Here is a 21532-nt window from a genome sequence, read left to right on the forward strand (position 1 = left end):
ATAAATAACCTTTCGTCGACTTTAAATGTACACCTTAGCTGCCTTTGCTTTGATACAGTGGAAAAAGCATTCGTTACTATATTTACCAAAAATGGGTCATCGGTTTGCAAAATCTTACAGGAAGTAAATTATGTCTCAGCCAATCGGTTTGATTTCCACTTTGTAAGCTTTGATCACCATGACATAAAATCTTCCATTTGAGTGTGAAGACATCAGTGGTGCACGAGCAGGGCTCTGTGTCACAATGGTTGAAGGACTGGCTGCTTTGATTTTTCTAAGTGCATTGTGTGAGTGCAACTTCCCTTTTCTACTTTAAGATGAATACAACTGTAATATATAGTTTTGTAGAAAAATAACACAAAACATTTGAGGAATTATTGTATCGAACTGTCTTCTGTTGAGCTTGTAACAATTGTTGAGACTTTATTTCTCTCTTTTCTTCAGTCCTGATTCAAACTGCAGAGCATTCTCACCAGATCTCTCTGACTGTGGTGGAACTTGGCGATGATTTGGATTTAGCATGTTCAACTGTTGAAAATGAAGCCGGGTTATTTTACTGGTATAAGCTGAAGTTTGGATATATGGTCGAAACAGTTGCAGCAGGAACTTTGGCGGACATAACACTTCAAGGAGAATTTAGAAACTCAAGACTAACTGTTAACAAACGGAATGCTCAGTTTGTTCTGAACTTCAGAAATGTAACTAAAGAAGATGAAGCAACGTACTTCTGTCAATCAGGAACAGCATACACCATGGAATTGGTTAATAGCACACTTTTGGTTGTTAATGGTAAAGTATGTTCATTTATTCTTTGCTGCTTTGTCAATTACTCTCTCCCGTCCTTCGCCTCTCTCTCCTCTCTTCCCTGCCCCCACTGGACTATAACTCCCCACACACACTCAGACACTCAAATCCAGCACAAGACACTTTTTTTTACGCTGCTATGGACAATCTGCAATAAATGCACATTCTATGGGAAATCTTGCACCAAATATATTGATATTGAAGGGACTGTTATTTAGTATATATTATTTAGTATATATTGATTGTTGTGTTTATTATCTGAATGTGTGCATATGTGTAAATGTGTCTGTTAATTGTGTATATAGGATATACATATTTTATACATATTTTATACATATCTGTAGTTTGTATAATTTTATATCGGGATTGTTGGAAACGTCATTTTGATCTCTCTGTCTGTAAACACAAACTGAGTAAGATTGACATTAAAGTTGACTTTTGAATTTGACTAACTAACACTATCCATTAGTTCAATCCGGCCTTTTTGTCCTTCACACAGATCATAAACACCTGAAGAAATCTGTCTACGTGAAACAAAGTCCGAAGACCAAGTCAGTCCAGCCCGGCGACTCAGTGACTCTCCAGTGTTCACTCCTCTCCAAAAACAAAGAAAACGCAGATCAGTGTCCAGACGAACACAATGTGTACTGGTTCAGATCTGGATCAGGAGAATCCCATCCAAGCATCCTTTACACTCACAGTGAGGAACAAAAGGAACGCCGTTGTGTCTTCAGTCTGTCCAAAACTATACACAACTCCTCTGATACCGGGACGTATTACTGTGCTGTGGCTACATGTGGACAGATCCTGTTTGGAGAAGGAACTACAGTGGAGACAAGTACGTTACGTCTTATTTAATTCCCAATGCATTTATGTTGATTATTCGCTTGCTTCCTTAATAGGCTTTAGTGTTAGCTGCCTCCGCTACACTTTCCCTATCTGTTTTTTCCGTTTGTGTGTTTCCTATATATTTCCTGCTGTACTCTTTTGTACATCAAGGCCTCTTTTGCTGTTCATGTACTTGTGCAGCTTATAACATATGGCTCTAAAATTGCAGATTAGAGCAATACTACAAAAAGCGTTTTTTAAAGTATATCAAGTCACTGCTGCTGTGAAACAATTCGTTGGTTTTCCTTTCAGTTTTTACTGTTATGGAAGGCCAACAAGCCCTCCTATCTGACACACGAAATATGTACAGTAATGGATCATCACTCAAAATTCAGAGTTTTTAGTGATTATAAAACTATAATGAATTATAATTATTTACTAATGTAAAAGCAATTAAATTACATTTGAGCTAATAGTTAATTGTCTCTGTAATTGTTTTTCTCATTACAGGACAACAACTGGACCTGTCCCGATTTGTCCCTGTGCTCGGAACGCTGCTGGCCTGCAGTTTGATTGTGATTGCTGTTCTTATAATCTTCAGAAATCAAAAGTCAGTTTGTGAACATCGCAAAGGTAGATTCATGGGGTTTGTGTAGAGTCTTTGATACGTCATTAACCAAGTTAGGTTTCAGCAGTTCAGCATATTTTTACCTAGGTTTTGCAGTAATTGTAATGGTTTGATAATGGTAATCATAACGTCTGTATTGGTACATTAATAGCTTCAGCTTTCAGCTCTTCTACGTACACTAATTAAATGAAATGCCAGTAAAGATTAAAATGTTGGGTTGTGACCAGCAGTAAAGTAATTATTCCTGAATCACAAACTTTGATGCGAAATGACAACAATAGCTTCATTGTTTGCCTTTCATTTTTTTTTTACAGGAGAATCTTCCAACCATGATCTTCATGAAGGATTGGCTGAGGATGAATCAATTAATGTGGTAAAGATAATTTAAATATAATCTTATGCATGACTGCAGTAACTGAAGTTACATTTTGGTTAGAAAAAGACCCAGAAATCTTTGGGTCCTTAACTGCACATTTGACATATCATTTTGACGTTTAATTTGAAATTCACTTGGTTGTTGTTTAAATGCTCTAAAAGGGGACCTATTATGCAAAATCCACTTTTTCACGTCTTTTCTACATCAACATGTGTCCCCTCCGTGTAAAGAGACTCTGAAAGTTTCTGGAAAAAAGATTTGCTCACTTTTTGTCCTGATCCATTTATATAAAAACCTGTCTGAAAATGAGCTGATCAGATTTTGGCCACTTTATGACGTGAAACGATTTTTTGGCTTGTGTAACCATTAGCCAATCACCAACCAAGGTAACCCCCCACCCCCCCCCCCCCCCCCTTATCACCTGAATAAGCACCGTTGTGTTGTTTTTAACCAAATATCTCTCAGAGGGGTGTGGGGAGTGGCAACTTATTTTCATCGAAAGTAACAGACAGAGAATCAGCACTTTTGAATCAGGGCTGAAACAGAGGGGATTATGCTGCAATGATCTGTTTGGTATTTGGAGCAAACACTTATAATAGAGAACCTTTAAAGCTCACAATCCTATTTGTTTTCTTTTGCAGGGCGGTGGAGCAGCACTGAACTATGTAGCGCTGGATTTCCCCTCAAGAAAAGCCAAAAGATGGAAAAACAGTGAGTTAACGCAGGACTGTCTGTACTCTGGCATGACAGATCATCAGTGAACTACACGACAAAAGAAGGTCTATTGTGTTTCATGTTAGATTGATCTTGAATAAACACTGAATAATTCACAGATTTATTATTGAAGAGTTCTGCCAGAAAATCCATCTTTGTTATTTTTATTCAGAAAATGTTGTGACATGTTTTGTTTGATAAAGTCACCTGTGACCTTTTGTACAATTCTTAGCTGTTGTTTTAATGAATGTTTGGATTGAACTTTGAGACACTTTGAGTTTTTATCTAAACACAAGACTGTTAGGCTTTATGTTGGGTTAATATGCAAAGACAGTATATTCAGAACAGGCTACAATACAGGAATAGTGAGTGCACAATGAGTCCAGTTTTTACGTGTGACAGGTAACATTAAACACAACGTAAAGTATCTAACAAAAAGACTAAACTATATCAGTACCAGCATGGCAAAAATAATTACACTTCCTGGAAAATGATATGTATATTCATATGAGTGATAGAGATATATTAGTAATGTAACATTTACTATGTTGCTGCCACTGTTCATCACTTCTTAAACCCAAACCCAAACATGGTCATTTTTGTTTTTGGAAAAATGTTTTCCTCTCAGTCACTTTCACATTATTTCTGTACTCAAAGCGCCGGATGAAGACAACCTTTACAACAACCCCAAAAGGACCAAGCAGATAATTATCATATCACATAATAATTATATTTCCACCCCATTGAAATAAATACAGAAGGTGAAAAAGGACTTTTCAATTATGATGGGTCCTTATGATTGATCAGATACTGCTGACCACTGCATTAATACATGATTTATAAGAATCTAATTATTTATTATATTAGCGTAACATCATTTTTTGGTGTTAGCTCTTTTACTTAAGTACAGATGTGATATTTCCTTTTACAAAAAGGTTGTAAAGTTATGCTTAATTAAGAAAAACCTCTTTCTCAATTATTTGTTTTAATATGTTTAATATAACCAATTAGGGTTAGTATTTCTAAGATCAAATGACGACACATTCAAACACAGGATGAGCAGATCAAATAATGGTCCCACAAGGAATATAAAAAGCATCTGTATGATATGAGTTCAGATTTTAGCATGGAAAAACCTCCCTCTAAACAAAAGGGAAGCTAACATATTTACATTATAAGTCATTGTCAGAGGTCAGTGTGATCAACCAACCTACGGGGTTTATTTGACACACATTCACATTTAGCATTTAACATGAGAGTACACACTTTCTTCAGTCGTCAAATCACTCCTCCTTCCTCTTGTAGCCTTCCTTCCAGATAAATGAAGGGCAGCATAGTTCAGATCATTTCCCCCTTCAATCTGTGCGGCAAATAAAAAGATCATTATACGTTTACTTTTACACAGTTTTGTTTGAATTTATAAACAGATTGGTTGATGTATTTGGTAAGTAGTCATGTAATAAGAAGGACCTCGTACAGCTAGTCGGTCATTCTGGACAAAATGAATCACCAGAGGATTTAAGATTGCTGCTCACCCTGTCAGGGCTCACATCGCACTAATGACCGGCCAGATGTACATCCTCCCTTACATGTTTACTGTTAGTGGTGCTGTTTGATTTCATGTTATTAAAAAATATGACAATAAATATTGTGTCATTACTTACCATATCATGCACTGGTTGGCTTGAGTCGTCATATCTTGCTTGCCCAGTGGGGTTTTCTATTCCTAAAAATGAAAAAAAACACAAATGTTATTGGTTTAAGCTTCATTTTATATAAGGATCGTAACCCCAATTCATGACTTTTTTTCTTAGTAGCTTAATAAGACAGACATTTGACCTAACAGAAAATTGGACACATGATGCTGCCAGTGTTTGTTGATAGATTTATTTGATATAATATCTTAAATAAAATATTTCTGTTCAGACCCAACTTCTGCAGTTATTTATAATTGTGTCTACAGGCATGAGGTTGAGGTTCATCCTGTCCTTTATGATGTTACATCTCTTGCACAATATGTAATAAAATCAGTGTATACCATTTTCAAAACAACACTTAACTTTACATTTTGAAGTTCGGCAACAGAAGAAAAAAATGTTTCCAATCACAGAAATGACCAAGCAGACAATCGCTATCACCAGCGCAAAAACTTCAGGACTTGCAGTTTTCTCTGGACAGCAAAGAAAAAACACAAAGCAATCATAATGTTACGAATTTCTTTCGAATATCACCTCTAATATTCAACATTATAAAACAATACCTAATTGCGTATGTGTTACATCTCCAAATAGTATCTCTCCACATGTGGCCACAGCACAGTAGTAAGTCCCGGCATCAGAGGAGCTGAAGTTCTTTGAGAAGCGATAAACACAACTCTTCTGAGTGTCCGGTAACTTCTCACATTCCTCTTGTCTCCTTCCATCGGTGTAGATGATGCTAAGACGAGATTTATCTGAACCAGCTCTGAACCAGAACACACTGATGTCTCCTTGACATGTTTTATTCTCCGATTTAGAGAGGACCGAACACTGAAGGGTCATCGAGTTTTCTTGAGGAGCCGGATCAGATAATGTCGGGCACTGAACAGAATAGTTTGAAGTCCTCTGAGTGTTTCCTGGAAAATAAAAAAGTGTTAAAAAGCACATTCGACAGCCTAAAATGTGTTTGAATCCATCTTAAATGTGGTACGTTTTTCATCAAAGAAAAAATACATTTTTAAACATTGATCAGTGCTGAATAAAAAAAAACAAGAAAAACCGGATAATGCTAATTTGTGGTTTTAACTTAATTTTAAGATTCAGGACATGGTGAAATTAGATTTTCTTTTATCAAGAACCCAAATCATCACAAATATTTGGAAATAAATTCTTCAAACCATTTTGTAGATGTTCAAATCAGGGTTCGGATACTTAAAGCTATTTTGAAGCTTTTAATCAGATCTAAAACATTTGAAAATCTTGTGAAAATTAGATCACATGTTTACCTTTTAGTAACAAATATGTCCCACTCCATACACGATTCCTAAGCAAATCCTCGATTAAGCTGTGATACATTCCTTCATCTTCTGGGATTGTCCTCCGAATGGTCAGAGTGCTTAAATTGTTACCAATATCTACCTCCAATTTTGAGTCAGAAAACCCTGGTGCAAATGTAGGTTTTGAGGATTCGGGCAGTGTCACAATTAATGTCAGAGTCTCTCCAGCACTCTGCTTATACCAGCGGAGCTCTCTGCGCCTTATCTCAGTTTTATGTAGAGCACACGTCAAGGTCACAGATTCACCAAGTTGAACTGTAGTCACTGGAGCCAGCATATCTGAAATAATTGACAGAAAACACACCGTGAAACAGTAAAAAACAATTAGTGGACAAAATGGGTATTCAACATGCAAAAACAAGGTATCGGAAGCTTCATATATCCAAATGTAAATATTTAACTTAATACTTGCACCTACATCCTTGATGAAGAAGAAGCAGTGTTACCGATAGCAGTAACATCTTGACAATGTCTCTTGTTTTTTGTTTTCAATGTGTACAAAAGGTGTCATGGCCGCCCATATGCATGTCATTCTGCATCTGATTGGTTTTCACAGAATAAAGGTTTAAAAAAGTGCACTTCCTGTGTCAGTGGTCCTATTCTGATCTGTTTTGATCATATCAATTCATTCTTCTCAAGTTATTTATGCAAATCTTCCAATAAAACTCTTCCGGGAAAAAAAAGTGAAACTGTAAAGACAGCTTTGGACGACAAAATCAATGACAGTGAGTATTGTTAGTAATTCTTGAACCCTGAGAGCAGGACATACTGAAAAGAGTCAAGGGAAGCTTATAAAAGTTAACAGCATTTACATAACACAAAAGATCAATCAATCAATCAATGTTTATTTATATAGCCCAATATCACAAATGTTACATTTGTCTCAGTGGACTTCACAGTTTGTACAGAATATCAGTATGACAATACGACACCCTCTGACCTTACCCTCACATCGTACAAAGAAAAACTTCCCGAGAAAACCCACAGTTTAAAGGGAAAAATGGGAGAAACCTCAGGGAGAGCAACAGAGGATGGACAGACGTGCAATAGATGCCATGTGTAAATTGAAAAGATAATACATTTGCAACATGGGTAGTCCAAATGCTTGGAAATGCATGTGTGTATACTGTAATAGGAAGATGAATCCACGAGGATTATGCAGTGGTGTACAAATGAAATTGAAAGCGGAGGCACTCTCCCCATGTATTGGTCAGCCCAGGTCAGGAGAAGAAGAGGTCGATTATTGGCTTGCTCTTCCTGTTGTCATCAGAGGTCTTCTCCTATTGGCCGGGGTCGACGGGGGCGGGTCCAATGCAATGCCTGCCTTTTTCTGTTGCTAAATTACTCCATTCTGTTGTCTGTGGTTATTTAAACATTCCCTAATAAACGTGATTTCAGCGTCAATAAATGAGTGTTAACCCCAGTGTGTTTAGGGTACAACATCACGTAATGTCACCTTCAATTTACGGTTTGAAAACGTTGCATTTCGCCACATGCTAATGCTAACCGGAAATGACGAAATTCACTAGCGGAAAACCGGAAGTAGTGTGAATATTCGGTTTTTAGAATAAAACTGATTTAAATTAAATACAGTGTATTTAATTCAAATTACGCCATATCAACATTGATTTTAATTTCTAACAGTATGAATGAGTGATTTAAGAGGCTTAGTTACCAGTCTTCGTTACAAGGACACTGGATTAACAAAAGGCTAGAATAGCTGTCAAATTAGCTAAACTGTGCTTCCAGTGAAGACACCAGACACAATTATCCCCAGTAAAATATTTTATAAGAGTCAGTAAAAACTAATCTCATAATGACTCACTCAAGTAACAACAGTTTACAGATAATTCTATTTACTTATAATGTTGTTTAGGCAAAACACATGTAATTGCAATAATGGCTAGCTTAGTCAGCAGTTAACTGTTCAGAGAAAGAAAAAAGTTACCATAACACCTGTTGTAATAGGGATGGTAATCTTGAGCATACTGGGGCGGAGCAGCCATTTTTTGAGGGAACCATACGTGGCTATAGCAGCTGTTGTTATTTGTCGCTGGTCTTTTCATCCGTCATCTGTCGTTCATCATCATAAATGTAAAAGGTTTGTGAAAAATATATAAATGCCGATGAAGGGCGATATATTGTAAACGTTTAAGTAAGTGGTATCGATCCTTACAAATTAGAAAGGGTTCTAGCTAACATTATGCTAACTAAATGCTAACAAAACATTGGCTTACCGTGCAAAACTAATGGTTATTGAAAAATGAACACTAAGTATGAACCTTTTTTATGTCCCAATGTTAACTCGAGATAGGCCTACTTACATTTTAAACGGTGTATTCACTATTAACAGTTTTTTTCTGATAATTCAGCAATTCTTTTTAACACTTACAGTAAACAGCCGGCGGATGTCACTCTTACACGTATTCCCATTACCTATAAAGAAGTACTTTGATGATAATGCTTGAACTAAGGTATTTGGATAGTAGGCTACAAAATAGAATATAATAGAATAAAACCGGAGGGATGAAACCCTCTTTAATGGTCACACATGTAGAGCACACAGCACACACAGTGAAATGGGTTCTCTTCTTTTAACCCATCCGAGTACCAGGAGTCTAGTACTAGGAGCAGTGGGCACCTATTGTACAGCGCCCGAGGAGCAATGGGAGTGAGGGGGGAAGGGGGATGTCCGGTGCCTTGCTCAAGGGCACCACGGCAGGGCCCAGGAGGTGGACTGGGACCTCTCCAAGTAACAGTCCACACTCCATATTTAGGTCTGGTCGGAGACTTGAACCGGTGACCCTACAGCTCCCAGTCCGACTGACTGAGCCATTGCCGGACGTAGCAAAAAAGGTTGCCTGTCAATAGAGTGATACATGGATGATGTGTCTTTGACGGCTAAATCCTTGAAGTTAGCATTGTAGTAGTTCCCTTGACCAAAACCAAATGGGATTTTTGGATTATAGCAGAAAAAACATCTTTGTGGTAAACAGCAAAAGTTAGACGCTAACATGAGGCCATACATAGGGTGGCTCAGGATTGTCCACCAATCAGATGATGCTGGTTATAAGCCCAGTGGTAAACATGTCAACATGTCTTTAGTAGAGACACTTAGCTAGCTAGCAACATATTCCTTTGTAGTTGCCAATCATTCGACTGCTCAAATAACCCAATAATTATTAACCCCCCTCTAGTGTTTGTGTCTCCCCCTTACTTCGGTGTTCCTGATTACATTTTATCGTTCTGTTTTAACTCTACTTACATTAACACAAAATTAAGCAACCATCACCAAATGTTATTAAACACCCTCTTAAGCTGTACACAATATATCAGACTGCTGGATTACATGAATAAGCGCAATGAATATAAACAAATATAGACACTGAAAATGTTTTCAAAATGAACACGGTTGTCGATTTGTGGGTGTGTACTATCTGATGGATGAACATAATCTAGGTCAGGGCTGTCAAACTCAATTTCATCTTGGGCTACATTAGTATTATGGTTGCACTCAAAGGGCCGGTTGTAACTTTAAGACTATATAAATATACATATATAAATATACAAGTTATATATTCCATAATGTATTATATTACATTATTGGCTCTGCATTGGATTATTATCAGTTTAAATATGCCAAAATAAATACAAAGACGGATTAGGTTTCTTCAGCGTAGTATTATAAAAAAATCATTTAAAAAGGAAGCAAGAAATCAACACAACTCCCAATTGCGGTTAGTGTTTTTACAGAGCATTGACCGAGACAGTAAGTAGATGACGCTCATGGAAGAAGTAAACAGATTTGAACATTCATAACGTATACAAAATGGCAGAGGAGAACATCTTGAAACAGTTATGTCTGATGGCCCTAAATAAATCAGAGCAAAATCATTCCCCCCATGATTTTTTACATTTTCTTTAATGAAAAACACACTTTGGTTAGTATTTTAAGATAAAAGACGACACATACAAACACATGTAATCAAATATTGGTGAAACATCGAACATAAAGAGAATATCTGTTTGCTGCTATTTTGGCTTTTAGCATTAATTCAAATGTAAATCTTTGTCAGAGGTCAGTATTATCAACCAATTTACATTTGTAATAGACTCACATTCAGCATTCAGCATTTAACTTGAGAGTACACACTTTCTTCAGTCTCCATCTCTCTCTTCTTTCCTCCTCTTGTAGCCTTCCTTCCAGAGATATGCAACGCAGCATAGTTCAGATCATGTCCACCTTCAGTCTGAGCAGCAAATACAATCTCCATTATTAAGAGACAGCTTTGTTGATGATGATTGTTTGATTATAGAATTATAATGGTCTATTATTTATTTGTAGCAGACTGCTGCTAATATAACAATGTGTTGCCATAGACACAGTCCTGATATCTAAACACAGCAAGCTAACTAGCTTTTTAAAATGATGTTAAACCAATATTAATTGTCAAAGGATTTACCTCTTTAGTAAGAAGCCATGTAATTAACTGGATGATGAGAATTATGTTAATCAAAATAACGAAAAAATAAAGAATGTCGTAAGATTACTTACAATATCCTGCACAGGTTGGCTTGAGTTGTCATGTCTCGAATGCAAAGCGACGTTTTCATTTCCTAAATATGAAAAGAAAACATTAATATTATGAACTTAAACTGAGTTTTCAATACAGATCCCCAGCACATGGCATAACTTCATATTATCTACATTGCATTATGGGGTTAAGCATATTTAACATAAATGGAGCAACCAATATGGAGAATCGTGCTGCAGATGTTGCTGATAAATTCATATAATAATATTCAGAATAACAGATTTCTATGTAAAAATAAACAGATTTGTTAAGTGTAATAGTATCCAAGAACATGAGGTTAAGGTTAATCGTGTCTCTCAAGATGTCATGCTTCTAAAACTATTTAAAGTAAAATAATCGGCGTATTACACTTTTTGACTAAATCAACAAAATGTACCTTTACATCGTGAACAACCTGCTCTTGAAGTCCGGAGGCAGAATAAAGTAATGTTTCCAATGATAGAAACGACCAAGCATGGTATTGCTATCGCCAGCGCTATAACTTCATAGCTTGCATTTTGCTCTAGAAAGCAAATACATTAAACATATTAATGATGTGGTTCATTGGTTCGTACACATTAACCTCCATATTAAACAAAATACATCGGTATAACATACCAATTTTCAGTTTTGTTACATCTCCAAATAATATCTCTCCACATGTGGCCACAGCACAGTAGTAAGTCCCAGCATCAGAGGAGCTGAAGTTCTTTGAGAAGTGATGAACACAACTCTTCTGAGTGCCCGGCAACATCTCACATTCCTCTTGTCTTCTTCCATCAGTGTAGATGATGCTAGGACGAGATTTATCTGAACCAGCTCTGAACCAGAACACACTGATGTCTCCTGGACATGTTTTATTCTCAGAGTCAGAGAGGACCGAACACTGAAGGGTCATCAAGTTTCCTGGAGGAGCTGGATCAGATAATGTCGGCCACTGAACAGAATAGTTTGAAGTCCTCTGAGTGTTTCCTGAAAAATACAAAACTGTTTTAAAAAATGTATCCCATTTTATCTGACACTCGTAAAAGTATCTGCTGATATTTAGCAAATGTGGAGCTGCTTTATTACAGTAGTAGAGATTTCCTCAAAGTGAAATTAGATTGTTTAAATATCGATTAGAGCTTCAATAAAGATAAAGCAGAGGATAGAACTTAATTACCAAGTTTTAACCATATATTTAAAGATATGGTGCATGGCAGAATTGCCATCACTTTTAGTGTTGAGTGGTTAACACTGTAATTTTCTCAAATATATACAACATAGCTGTTGGTAAATAAATCAACATCCAAAGTAAATACAAATATCTGAAAATAAATAGAATATTTTAATCTTAATTGTATGTCTAACTGAATTTGCATTTTAATTTGTGTTAATATGCAACAGATAATTTAAATGTTACTTTACTTAAACATTACCAAAGTGCGGCTTTGGATCCGACCTGAAGCACTTACAAAACTCATTCTAATGAAGTAGATCACATTTACCTTTTAGTAACAAATATGTCCCACTCCATTCAGGATTTCCATAACGCTCTGTGATTGAACAGTGATACATTCCTTCATCTTCTGGGATTGTACTCCGAATCGTCAGGGTGATTAAATTGTTATCGCGTTTTACCTCCAATCTTGAGTCAGAAACATTTGTTGCAGACTCAGGTTTTGTAGATTGAAGCAGTTTCACAATTAATGTCAGAGTCCCTCCAGCATTTTGCTTGAACCAGTAGAGCTGTTTACTGACAATTTCAATAGTAGGCAGAGCACACGTGAAGGTCACAGATTCACCAAGAGGAACTGTAGTCACTGGAACCACCGTATCTGAAATAAATGTTAGAATACAACACGTGAAACAGTACACACATCATGCAAGAACACAAATGAACCCCAATAGTAGGCATGCACATTTTTACTGAATACTTGCTCTTACATCCTTGATGAAGAAAAAGCAGTGTTGCCCATAACAGCAACATCTTGATATTGTCTCTTGTTGGGAAACTTTTGGGTATTTCAGTGAGAACAAATGTTGAAGTCACATGACCATGAATGTCTGTGTCAGAGTGTACCATGCATCTGATTGGCTCTCATAGAATCAAGATGCAAAAGTGCACTTCCTGTCTCACTTGTTGTGAAGCATATCATCTCATTCTTCTCAATTTACCAAAGTCATTTTAGCACATTATCCAGACCAGGTTAGCTGTTCACAGGCTTACATTGTGCTTCCAGAGACAAAGTATAACCTGATGTTCTCAGAGTAAGAAAAACTAAATCATTAATGTAGGATATATGTGTGTACACAACAGTAAAAATAGTAAAGAGTAAAATAGATAAGGTAATTCAAAGTTTCTCTTGTGTTGTTTTAGCAAGAGACAGCTTGCTACTATTATTTCTAGCATGTTTAGCAACAAACTGTAATTCTCACTTTTCTAATAGGAAATGGAATTCTTTTAGCTACTACGCTTTGGTAGCTTTTCTTTTGTCACTGTTATTTTAATATACAGAAAGTGTAAAGAGACATTCTAGGCAAATGGGGGAATATGTAGAAATGTAACTTAGGTAAGAAATTGATCCTTACAAATTACAGGGGCTTTTTGCTCATGTTAAGGTAACTGAATGTTAACATTTTACGTTTTCTAAGCATGCATAATTAATCTACCTGTGTCTTGAACAATGAAAAACGTACAGTAACGTTAGCCTACATACAGTATAGGCATAGTACATTTAAAAAAGAAATTGTATTAATTGTGAAGAATGTTGTGTTACTCAGCAGTTTCTTTGGTCACTTTAATTAATTAAACAGCCAGTGGATGTCCAACCCGTAGCCTCCAAAATGGGAGATTTGTTGTTGATGACACATTTCTATTATCTGTCAAGGAGTAAGTAGAGATACTTAAAAAATGTTGAAGTATACATATAATAGTCAGCAGTTAAGTGCTAACGTTAGGCTATAAAAGAGGCAGCTGTGGCTCAGGAGATACATGTCTAGAAAGACTAGAAAACCACTATTTATATCTTTAAACGAAATACACCAAGCTCATCTAACTGCTAAAGGCAGACTTCAGCACGCTGCCGTTTAATGAGTCTCTGTTAGCCCTTTGTTAGCGACTATCATTTATACGTAACTTCTTAAAAGTTCACAAGACTTGTATTTACTGATGTATTTATGCTGTAGACTTTAATAATCTTTTAAGCTTGAGTTAACCAAAGGCATATTTCAGGCATCGCACCAAAAACACTTAACAAATTGGGCTTACTTTCAGGTGATGCTTTCGGTGTAATAAGCTATAACAAATGTACGTGTTCTCCTGCAGAACTATATAGTGAGTGTAACCAGGTTGAAAATAACCCTTACAGTGAAATTAAAACAAGATAATAAATATTTCATTTAGTCAGTGGCGTAGCCACCATAGGGCCAGGGTGTGCCAGGGCCACCCAGTTTACTCATCGGCACACCCTGAGAAAGCTTCGTTGTCATTTAAAAAATATAATTTTATTATTATTATTAAAAAAAAATTATTCACCCATTGAGAATATCCAAGAATTCAAAGTGAAATTCAAGTGAACAAATATCGAGTTTATTTAATGTTGTGTGTGTTTTGTCCTCTGAACCGAACTGATTGTTGGTTCCGGCGCGCGCCATAATAATGCGAGAGAGGCAGAGAGCTGCCTGCAAAATAAATTATGGCTCAATCACTAATGAACTTTTTTTTTTTTAAAAGCCAGACTCCAAGAAGAGCCCCTACTGCCCTCATCTAGCAGCGATCTACTATACCAGTGATTCTCAAATGGGGGTACGAGGAACCCTAGGGGTACGTTGGGGTACTGCAGGGGGTACGTGAGATAAAAAATAAATATAAAGGTTAATTAAAAAAATACCATCCATGATTTCAAAAATAATGATCATAATCATAGAAAACACAATTTTATATAAAATATTACTAAAACCACCAAGGGTTCAAGATCCGTTCTTGTGCATTTCTGGTGCTCAACTGGTTCTTCTCTGTTTTTTACAAGTGTGGGGTCACGTTCTAGTCACTTTGCTCAGAGCTACTGCTTGTTACAACTTTTATTTGCCAGACTCGCCATGAACTGTTATTGCTCAGGTTAATCTCGCCCCCCTTCGACGTAAGCGTGAAGTATTGGTTCTTGCCGGGCAGCCCAGTGGGGCCAGCTAAGAACCGGGTTTCGGTACTGAGAGCTGGCTCCGGTGCGGTGGAAACAGGAAGAATTAGAGCTAAATCAGGCTCTAGCCCGGAACCACACTGAGCGGGAAGCCAGTTGCAATATTATATTATAACAAATAGACATTGAAATGGAATCGTGGTTAAAACGTGGACAACGTAGAAAAAAAGAAAGCCAAAATTGAGTCAACAAAATGCCGTCAATATTAGGAGGCGTATGCTTTGATGGGATTCACGTCAACCAATGGCAACCCGCCCCAGGCATTGTGTTTTTTCTGTGGGGAGAAACTAACCAACAGCTCGATGAAACCAGTGCACCTCCAGAGACATCTCAGCACCAAACACCTGTGTCATGTTGGTAAGCCACCGGAGTTTTTCAAGAGAAAACTTGCTCAGTACAGATCCTCGCAAGAGATGATGATCCACTTCGAGCGATAGAACTATTAAGAAAGCACTTGTATACTAATAAAGGACTAGCTTATCTAAAGCTTGTTGAGTAGCACTTGAAATGTTTTAGCTCTATGAAACCTGATGTACTTATATGATTTTGTTTTCTTCAAGTTTGTACTTTGTCGGTCGAACGCACTTATTGTAAGTCGCTTTGGATAAAAGCGTCAGCTAAATGCAATGTAATGTAATGTAATGTAATGATGCAAAAAGCCTCCACAACATCAGCCAAAGCACTGGAGGCATCGTATGAGGCGTCTCTTCTCATCGCTAAAGCCAACAAGCCGTACACGATCGCTGAGGATCTACAACTCCTAAATAGTGTCATTGCAGTGTTATTACATAGTTTGTTTATAATTGCAAAGTTTTTGAGTTACACATTTTGTAACCCTTTCATGCATTGTGGTCACTACATTAGCCTGTTAAGCCCCACGGACTCCTCGGCGGGTCCGAAACCACAACATCTGCAAGTAACAGTGTCTGAGGGCTTCTTAAGATTTAATAAAGTATGAAGGTTTCATATCCATGTAACAGGAAGAAACTCAGCTAACTGATGATTTTTTTTATGTTTTGCAAAAAAAAAACACAAGGCTAACACTAAGCCTCTGAATTAGCCCTGAGCGAAAAAATACTAACGCTGTTAGCACATAACTCATGGTATACCTTATTACTTATACCTGCACATCCAACCCATCGATTAGCATCGTGAGATTACACAGGTTCGATAGGTATCTGTATCATCACAAAAACAAAAACAGACATCACACCACGTAGCATTAGGTAGCAAACGCGGCAATATGTCTTACCTTTTTTGTTGTCTGATCAAAAGTTGTCTTCAATGGCATTACAATGATAAAAACACTGCTGAAGGTTAATCCATAGGTTAATCCAATGTGTCTGTGTCACTTTGAAATTATTTCTGATAATCCATTAGTAATAAACCTAGTTTTCAGTTTTCAGATTTCAGAGCGTAAAATAGTTTTTGCTTTGGGCAAACTGCGTGTGCATAGCCCAAGCGGCAAACTCTGGGGAAGAGCCGGGACGCCAATGCGGAAGTGCTTCAAACTGCAGTTCATCTAGTGGCCAGTAGGAGCAGTCTGCAGAATGGAGCAATTTCCATAGACCCCAATGTTAAAATGCCCAACTTTAGAGCAGAATTAAACATGTTTACATCGTGGTTCAAAAAACCATATTCTCTGTATAGTTAGATCCCCCCTTCATGAATATGGATTGGGGGGGTGCATTTTTTCTCAAGTCATCTGTTTAATTAATATTAAGCTTTAAAGCTTTTGCATAAATTAGGGCGTGGTCACTTTGATGGACATGTACATGCCTCACTGTCAGCTAACAGCAACTTGTCCACTCTTCTAGGCTACAACCATAGAGGCTACAACGTTAGTTAGTTGTAGTTGCTGTACTTGACCCTTTAGCTTTAGCCGTGTTCGTGGTGATTGTGCCTTTTAGGGAATATTGTTACAAATACCAGACAATTAAAATGTTTTGCTGTGCGCTTGAATGTACTAACAAAACTTCCAAGAAGTCTAAAATGATAATATTATACATGTCCCGTTCGCAGGTGTTTGTGTGCTTGGTAGCTTAGCTTGTTACTTATTAGCCACCTAAGGACGTAACCCTTTATACTATATACATTTTAGTTTATGATTCAGCCTTGGGTAAGACTTTTATAGTCTATGGCTATGACGCCCATAATGCTAAACGGGAACAAATGTTAATAGGGGACCCAATTATCCCAGTGGTGGCCGCCGGAGCTAATGGAGCCGCAGGGGGCTAGCTCCAGCCGGCATCCCGGAGCTAGCCCACTGCGGCTCCGTTATCTTTTCATAACGTGTGAATTACAAGCATTAAGAATAACAAAACATAGCTAATTCTCTTGCAGATTGTCTCATTTGATTATGAATGTAACGTTTATATAGGGGAAATACACTGTTAGCAGTAACTTGGTATGCACGTATTTCATGTTAGCTTAGCTTCTTAGCCTGAGCTAGCTCTGTTTACTTCCAGTTCGGAGGCAGCAGGTCCCGCCTCGGCTCCGCCTCTTTGGCTTTATTTGGAGCAGGCGGGATTAGACTCTGACGTCGCTGTCAAGCCGTTAGTGGCCGACTCCGCCTACTAAGGGCTTCTCGGCAACTCTGCAGAATCCTATGGGTGACGTCACGGACACTACGTCCATTTATATACAGTCTATGGCATAGCCCCTACTTCTCAATGGTAACGTTGGTGTGTATGTGGAAATTCCCCTTTGATTCAAAAGAGATGTCAATCATCAAAATCGACCAATGGGTTCCAGAGAAATGGCAAATACGCCCATTTCCACCCAAATGACCCCAGAGGTTGAGTTTTTGCTAAACCTCTCTAAAAAGGTCACATGTCACTTGTTTTGCATCAATCTTGATATAGGGTACTTATTATATGTTGTACGTTGGATTCCTAAAGCTTTTAGTCTACCTTACCATCATCAAAGGGTGGTTTTCACTATAAGTAAAAAAAAAATGTTGGACGGACACTATAATTTACAGTTTTTTTACTATGTTCAATCTGAATTTTCTTTAAAGTAAAAAACAACTATATTGATTCTGACTTTTCTACATCCAACTCACAGGTCTATCATTACTTTGAGAAAAAAGATTATTAATTTACACCTTTTAGAAGTGAAGTTATTGTTGTTTGTTGTGGAAAGGTCATTTTTTTCGAGCCTGAGACCTGAAAAACAGGCTCAGGGCTTAACAGGACTGCTAATTTAATGCTGTTTTTTTGTATATTCATGGGGTTTCGGATGGTATAGTTGCACATCAGGCACCACAGTGGATTTTATTGTAATATTTGTGTATTGTATTTAATAGTTTTTGCATAATACATCATTTTGTTCATTGGTTTGTTTAACATATATTACTTAAAAATCGATTTAAAAAAAATGTTTCATGCATAAAGATGAACATATCCTTAGTTTATTGTAATTCATGCATGAAGTAGTTAATAAATCATACACTGATGGAACATCACTATATTGTAATTATTTGGCTTTTTTTTAAATCAAAAATGTTCGGGGTCGGTTAGGGGGTAGCCTACTTGGCTGAGAAAATATTTCAAAGGGGGTATAATACTGAAAAAAGTTTGAGAAGCACTGTACTATACGATAATTTTCTGATAACGATGAAAAATAGCCCCGCCTCCCTCTCCCCACCTCTCCTGCTGCTGGGCTGTCAGAAGAAAATAAATGTTAACGGAAACTCTGCCGCACGGTTCCATCGTCCCTTGGAAAAGGCGGAGAGGTGGGTGTCTTTCATCTGCTGGTGGACAGTCCGGAGAGAGATACACAGGGTTGGGTTGTAACGGTATACATGTAACGGGGACACGTAATCAGAATACAAAAATCAAGTGTATTCAGCTGGCGTTACATTTGAAAAAAGAGTAATCTGATTACAGTTACTTTCGTAAACCTGAAGTGAATACATTTTGGAATACTTATTGGAATTATTGGTGGAAAAGTTTCCTCACAACATTTAATATTCATTACCTGCAGAACTGTGTGCACACTGCACAGCGCTGCAGCATGTCTGTGAGCGAGAGAGATGCAGCGTGTCTGTGAGGCCCCGCCCCCGCACGCAGATGAGAGAGGGAGATCTCTTTTAAAATATATTGAAAGTTAGAAACGGAGATGGTTAGATAAAATGTGCAAGATAACGTTCATGTAGCATTTCTTTATTGTCGAAATGATGACATTTATAACGGGATCAAATCAAAGTGAATGGCCTGCTGCTGCTGAATGCATGGGGCAAGTGACTGGAACAAGTTTTTAAAAGTTATTACATCGTTTCAGATAATCAATCAATCAATCAATGTTTATTTATATAGCCCAATATCACAAATGTTACATTTGTCTCAGTGGACTTCACAGTTTGTACAGAATATCAGTATGACAATACGACATCCTCTGTCCTTAGACCCTCACATCGTACAAGGAAAAACTTCCAGAGAAAACCCCACAGTTTAAACAACCAACAACCAACAACCCTGCATTCTTGGAACGCAATGCCCTAGTAGGACAATAGGGTATAATGAGTTATTTAAGGTAAGATGGCGCCTGCCCATTAAGGGCTTTGTAGGCGAGAAGAAGAATTTTAAATTCTATCCTGTGTTCTATAGGGAGCCAGTGTAAGGCAGCCAGTACAGGAGTAATGTGGTCCCTTTTCCTAACTCTGGTTAGTACACGAGCTGCAGCATTTTGAATCAGCTGAAGCGACTTGACTGACTTCTTGGTACACCCTGATAATAAGGAGTTACAATAATCCAGCCTTGAAGTAACAAATGCATGGACTAGTTTCTCTGCATCGTTTTGAGGCAAGATATGCCTGATTTTTGCAATGTTACGTAGATGGAAGTAGGCGGTCTTTGAAATTGATTTTATGTGGGCGTTAAAGGATAAATCCTGATCAAATATAACACCAAGATTCCTTACAGTCTCAATGGAGGCCAAATTAATGCCATCCATAGTTAATATATCTTTAGATAATTTGTTTCGTAGATTCTTCGGGCCAAGTACAATAACTTCAGTTTTGGTCGTGTTTAACATCAAAAAATTTAAGGTCATCCACGTTTTTAAGTCCTTGAGGCAGTCTTGAATTTTATTTAGATGATTAATTTCATCAGGCTTGATTGATAAATATAGTTGAGTATCATCCGCATAACAATGAAAGTTTACAGAATGATTCCTTATAATATTGCCTAACGGAAGCATATATAGGGTGAACAAAATAGGTCCAAGCACTGAGCCCTGTGGCACTCCATGGATAACTTTGGTTTGCATGGAAGATTCATCGTTGACACGTACAAACTGAGAGCGTTCAGATAGATAGGACCTAAACCAGCCTAAAGCAGTTCCCTGTATGCCAACTAAGTGCTCTAGTCTTTGCAATAGGATATCATGGTCGATAGTATCAAATGCAGCACTAAGATCGAGCAAGACAAGAATAGAGACAAGTCCCTTGTCAGAGGCTATTAGAATGTCATTTGTGACTTTAACCAGAGCTGTCTCTGTGCTATGTTGTGTTCTAAAGCCAGACTGAAAATCTTCAAATAAATCATAGTTTTTTAAGTAATCACACAGCTGTTTTGCGACTGCTTTCTCAAGAATCTTTGAGAGGAACGGAAGATTAGAAATAGGTCTATAGTTGGCTAAAACCTCTGGATCGAGGTTGTGCTTTTTAAGAAGCGGTTTTATTACTGCTACTTTGAATGATTGTGGAACATAGCCTGATAATAAAGACATATTCATAATATTTAATAAAGAAGTGCTAATTAATGGAAAAACTTCTTTTAACAGCTTAGTTGGAATCGGGTCTAAGATACACGTTGATGGTTTAGAAGAGAGAATCATTGAATTTAATTGTTCAAGGTTTATGGCTGAAAAGCATTCTAGTTTACTATCTAGTGTAATATTAGAACTTACGTTTCCGGGAGCTGTTGATAACACTATACTGGTCAAAGGCAAGAGGTCATTGATTTTGTTTCTAAGAGTAACAATTTTATCGTTAAAAAAGCACATAAAATCATTACTACTGAGTGCTATGGGAATAGAAGGCTCAGTCGAGCTGTGGCTCTCTGTCAGCCTGGCTACAGTGCTGAAAATATATCTTGCATTATTCTTATTCTCATCTATTAATGAAGAGTAGTATGCTGCTCTTGCTTTACGCAGTGCTTTCTTATATTCATTGAGAGTAATATGCCAAATTAAACAAGATTCTTCAAGTTTAGTGGAACGCCATATCCTTTCAAGTTGTCTCGACTTTTGCTTTATTTTGCGGGTTTCGGCATTATGCCATGGAGCTAATCTATGTTGTTTTATTTTCTTCTTTTTCAAAGGAGCAACAGAGTCTAATTTTATTCGCAGCGCATCTGTAGCACTATCAACAACATGATCAATTTGGGGTGG

General features: G+C 37.3%; 2 protein-coding genes and 1 long non-coding RNA gene across 4 annotated transcripts; 1 reads left to right on the forward strand and 2 right to left on the reverse strand.

The window, feature by feature from the left end:
• The first annotated feature begins 209 nt into the window (after positions 1–209).
• On the forward strand, positions 210–4996 carry LOC307033339 (uncharacterized protein). 2 transcript variants are annotated; one of them, XM_079671772.1, is made up of 6 exons: positions 210–287; positions 445–789; positions 1304–1642; positions 2143–2265; positions 2575–2633; positions 3278–4996. In XM_079671772.1, the coding sequence occupies exons 1-6, from the start codon at positions 245–247 to the stop codon at positions 3395–3397; spliced, it is 1029 nt and encodes a 342-aa protein (XP_079527898.1). In that variant the 5' UTR covers positions 210–244; the 3' UTR covers positions 3398–4996. The 2 variants fall into 2 exon arrangements, with proteins under 2 accessions (XP_079527898.1, XP_079527899.1); XM_079671773.1 differs by having other exon boundaries at positions 2143–2242.
• LOC307033340 lies at positions 4327–5226 on the reverse strand. Its single transcript, XR_013806473.1, has 2 exons — positions 5015–5226; positions 4327–4710 (listed from the first exon to the last, which is right to left on the reverse strand). It is a non-coding gene; the product is annotated as an uncharacterized lncRNA (long non-coding RNA).
• Positions 5227–10132: 4906 nt separating this feature from the next.
• Positions 10133–12929, reverse strand: LOC307033356 (uncharacterized protein). Its single transcript, XM_079671788.1, has 6 exons — positions 12885–12929; positions 12446–12775; positions 11577–11930; positions 11356–11481; positions 10940–11001; positions 10133–10634 (listed from the first exon to the last, which is right to left on the reverse strand). Exons 1-6 carry the CDS (start codon positions 12925–12927, stop codon positions 10512–10514), a joined length of 1038 nt encoding a protein of 345 aa, XP_079527914.1. The 5' UTR covers positions 12928–12929; the 3' UTR covers positions 10133–10511.
• Positions 12930–21532: the final 8603 nt, after the last annotated feature.

The sequence above is a fragment of the Notothenia rossii genome, assembly GCF_949606895.1.
Source record: "Notothenia rossii genome assembly, chromosome: 3".
NCBI classification, from domain to species: Eukaryota; Metazoa; Chordata; class Actinopteri; order Perciformes; family Nototheniidae; genus Notothenia; species Notothenia rossii.

Coding starts and splice junctions, on each gene's coding strand:
- LOC307033339 (XM_079671772.1), top strand. CDS start 245: ATGGTTGAAGGACTGGCTGCTTTGATTTTTCTAAGTGCATTGT. Junction 790..1,303: donor CACACTTTTGGTTGTTAATG/GTAAAGTATGTT, acceptor TCCTTCACACAG/ATCATAAACACCTGAAGAAA. Junction 2,266..2,574: donor AGTTTGTGAACATCGCAAAG/GTAGATTCATGG, acceptor TTTTTTTTACAG/GAGAATCTTCCAACCATGAT.
- LOC307033356 (XM_079671788.1), bottom strand. CDS start 12,927: ATGTTGCTGTTATGGGCAACACTGCTTTTTCTTCATCAAGGAT. Junction 12,776..12,884: donor GCTTTTTCTTCATCAAGGAT/GTAAGAGCAAGT, acceptor CATTTATTTCAG/ATACGGTGGTTCCAGTGACT. Junction 11,002..11,355: donor AGGTTGTTCACGATGTAAAG/GTACATTTTGTT, acceptor TTTCATATTTAG/GAAATGAAAACGTCGCTTTG.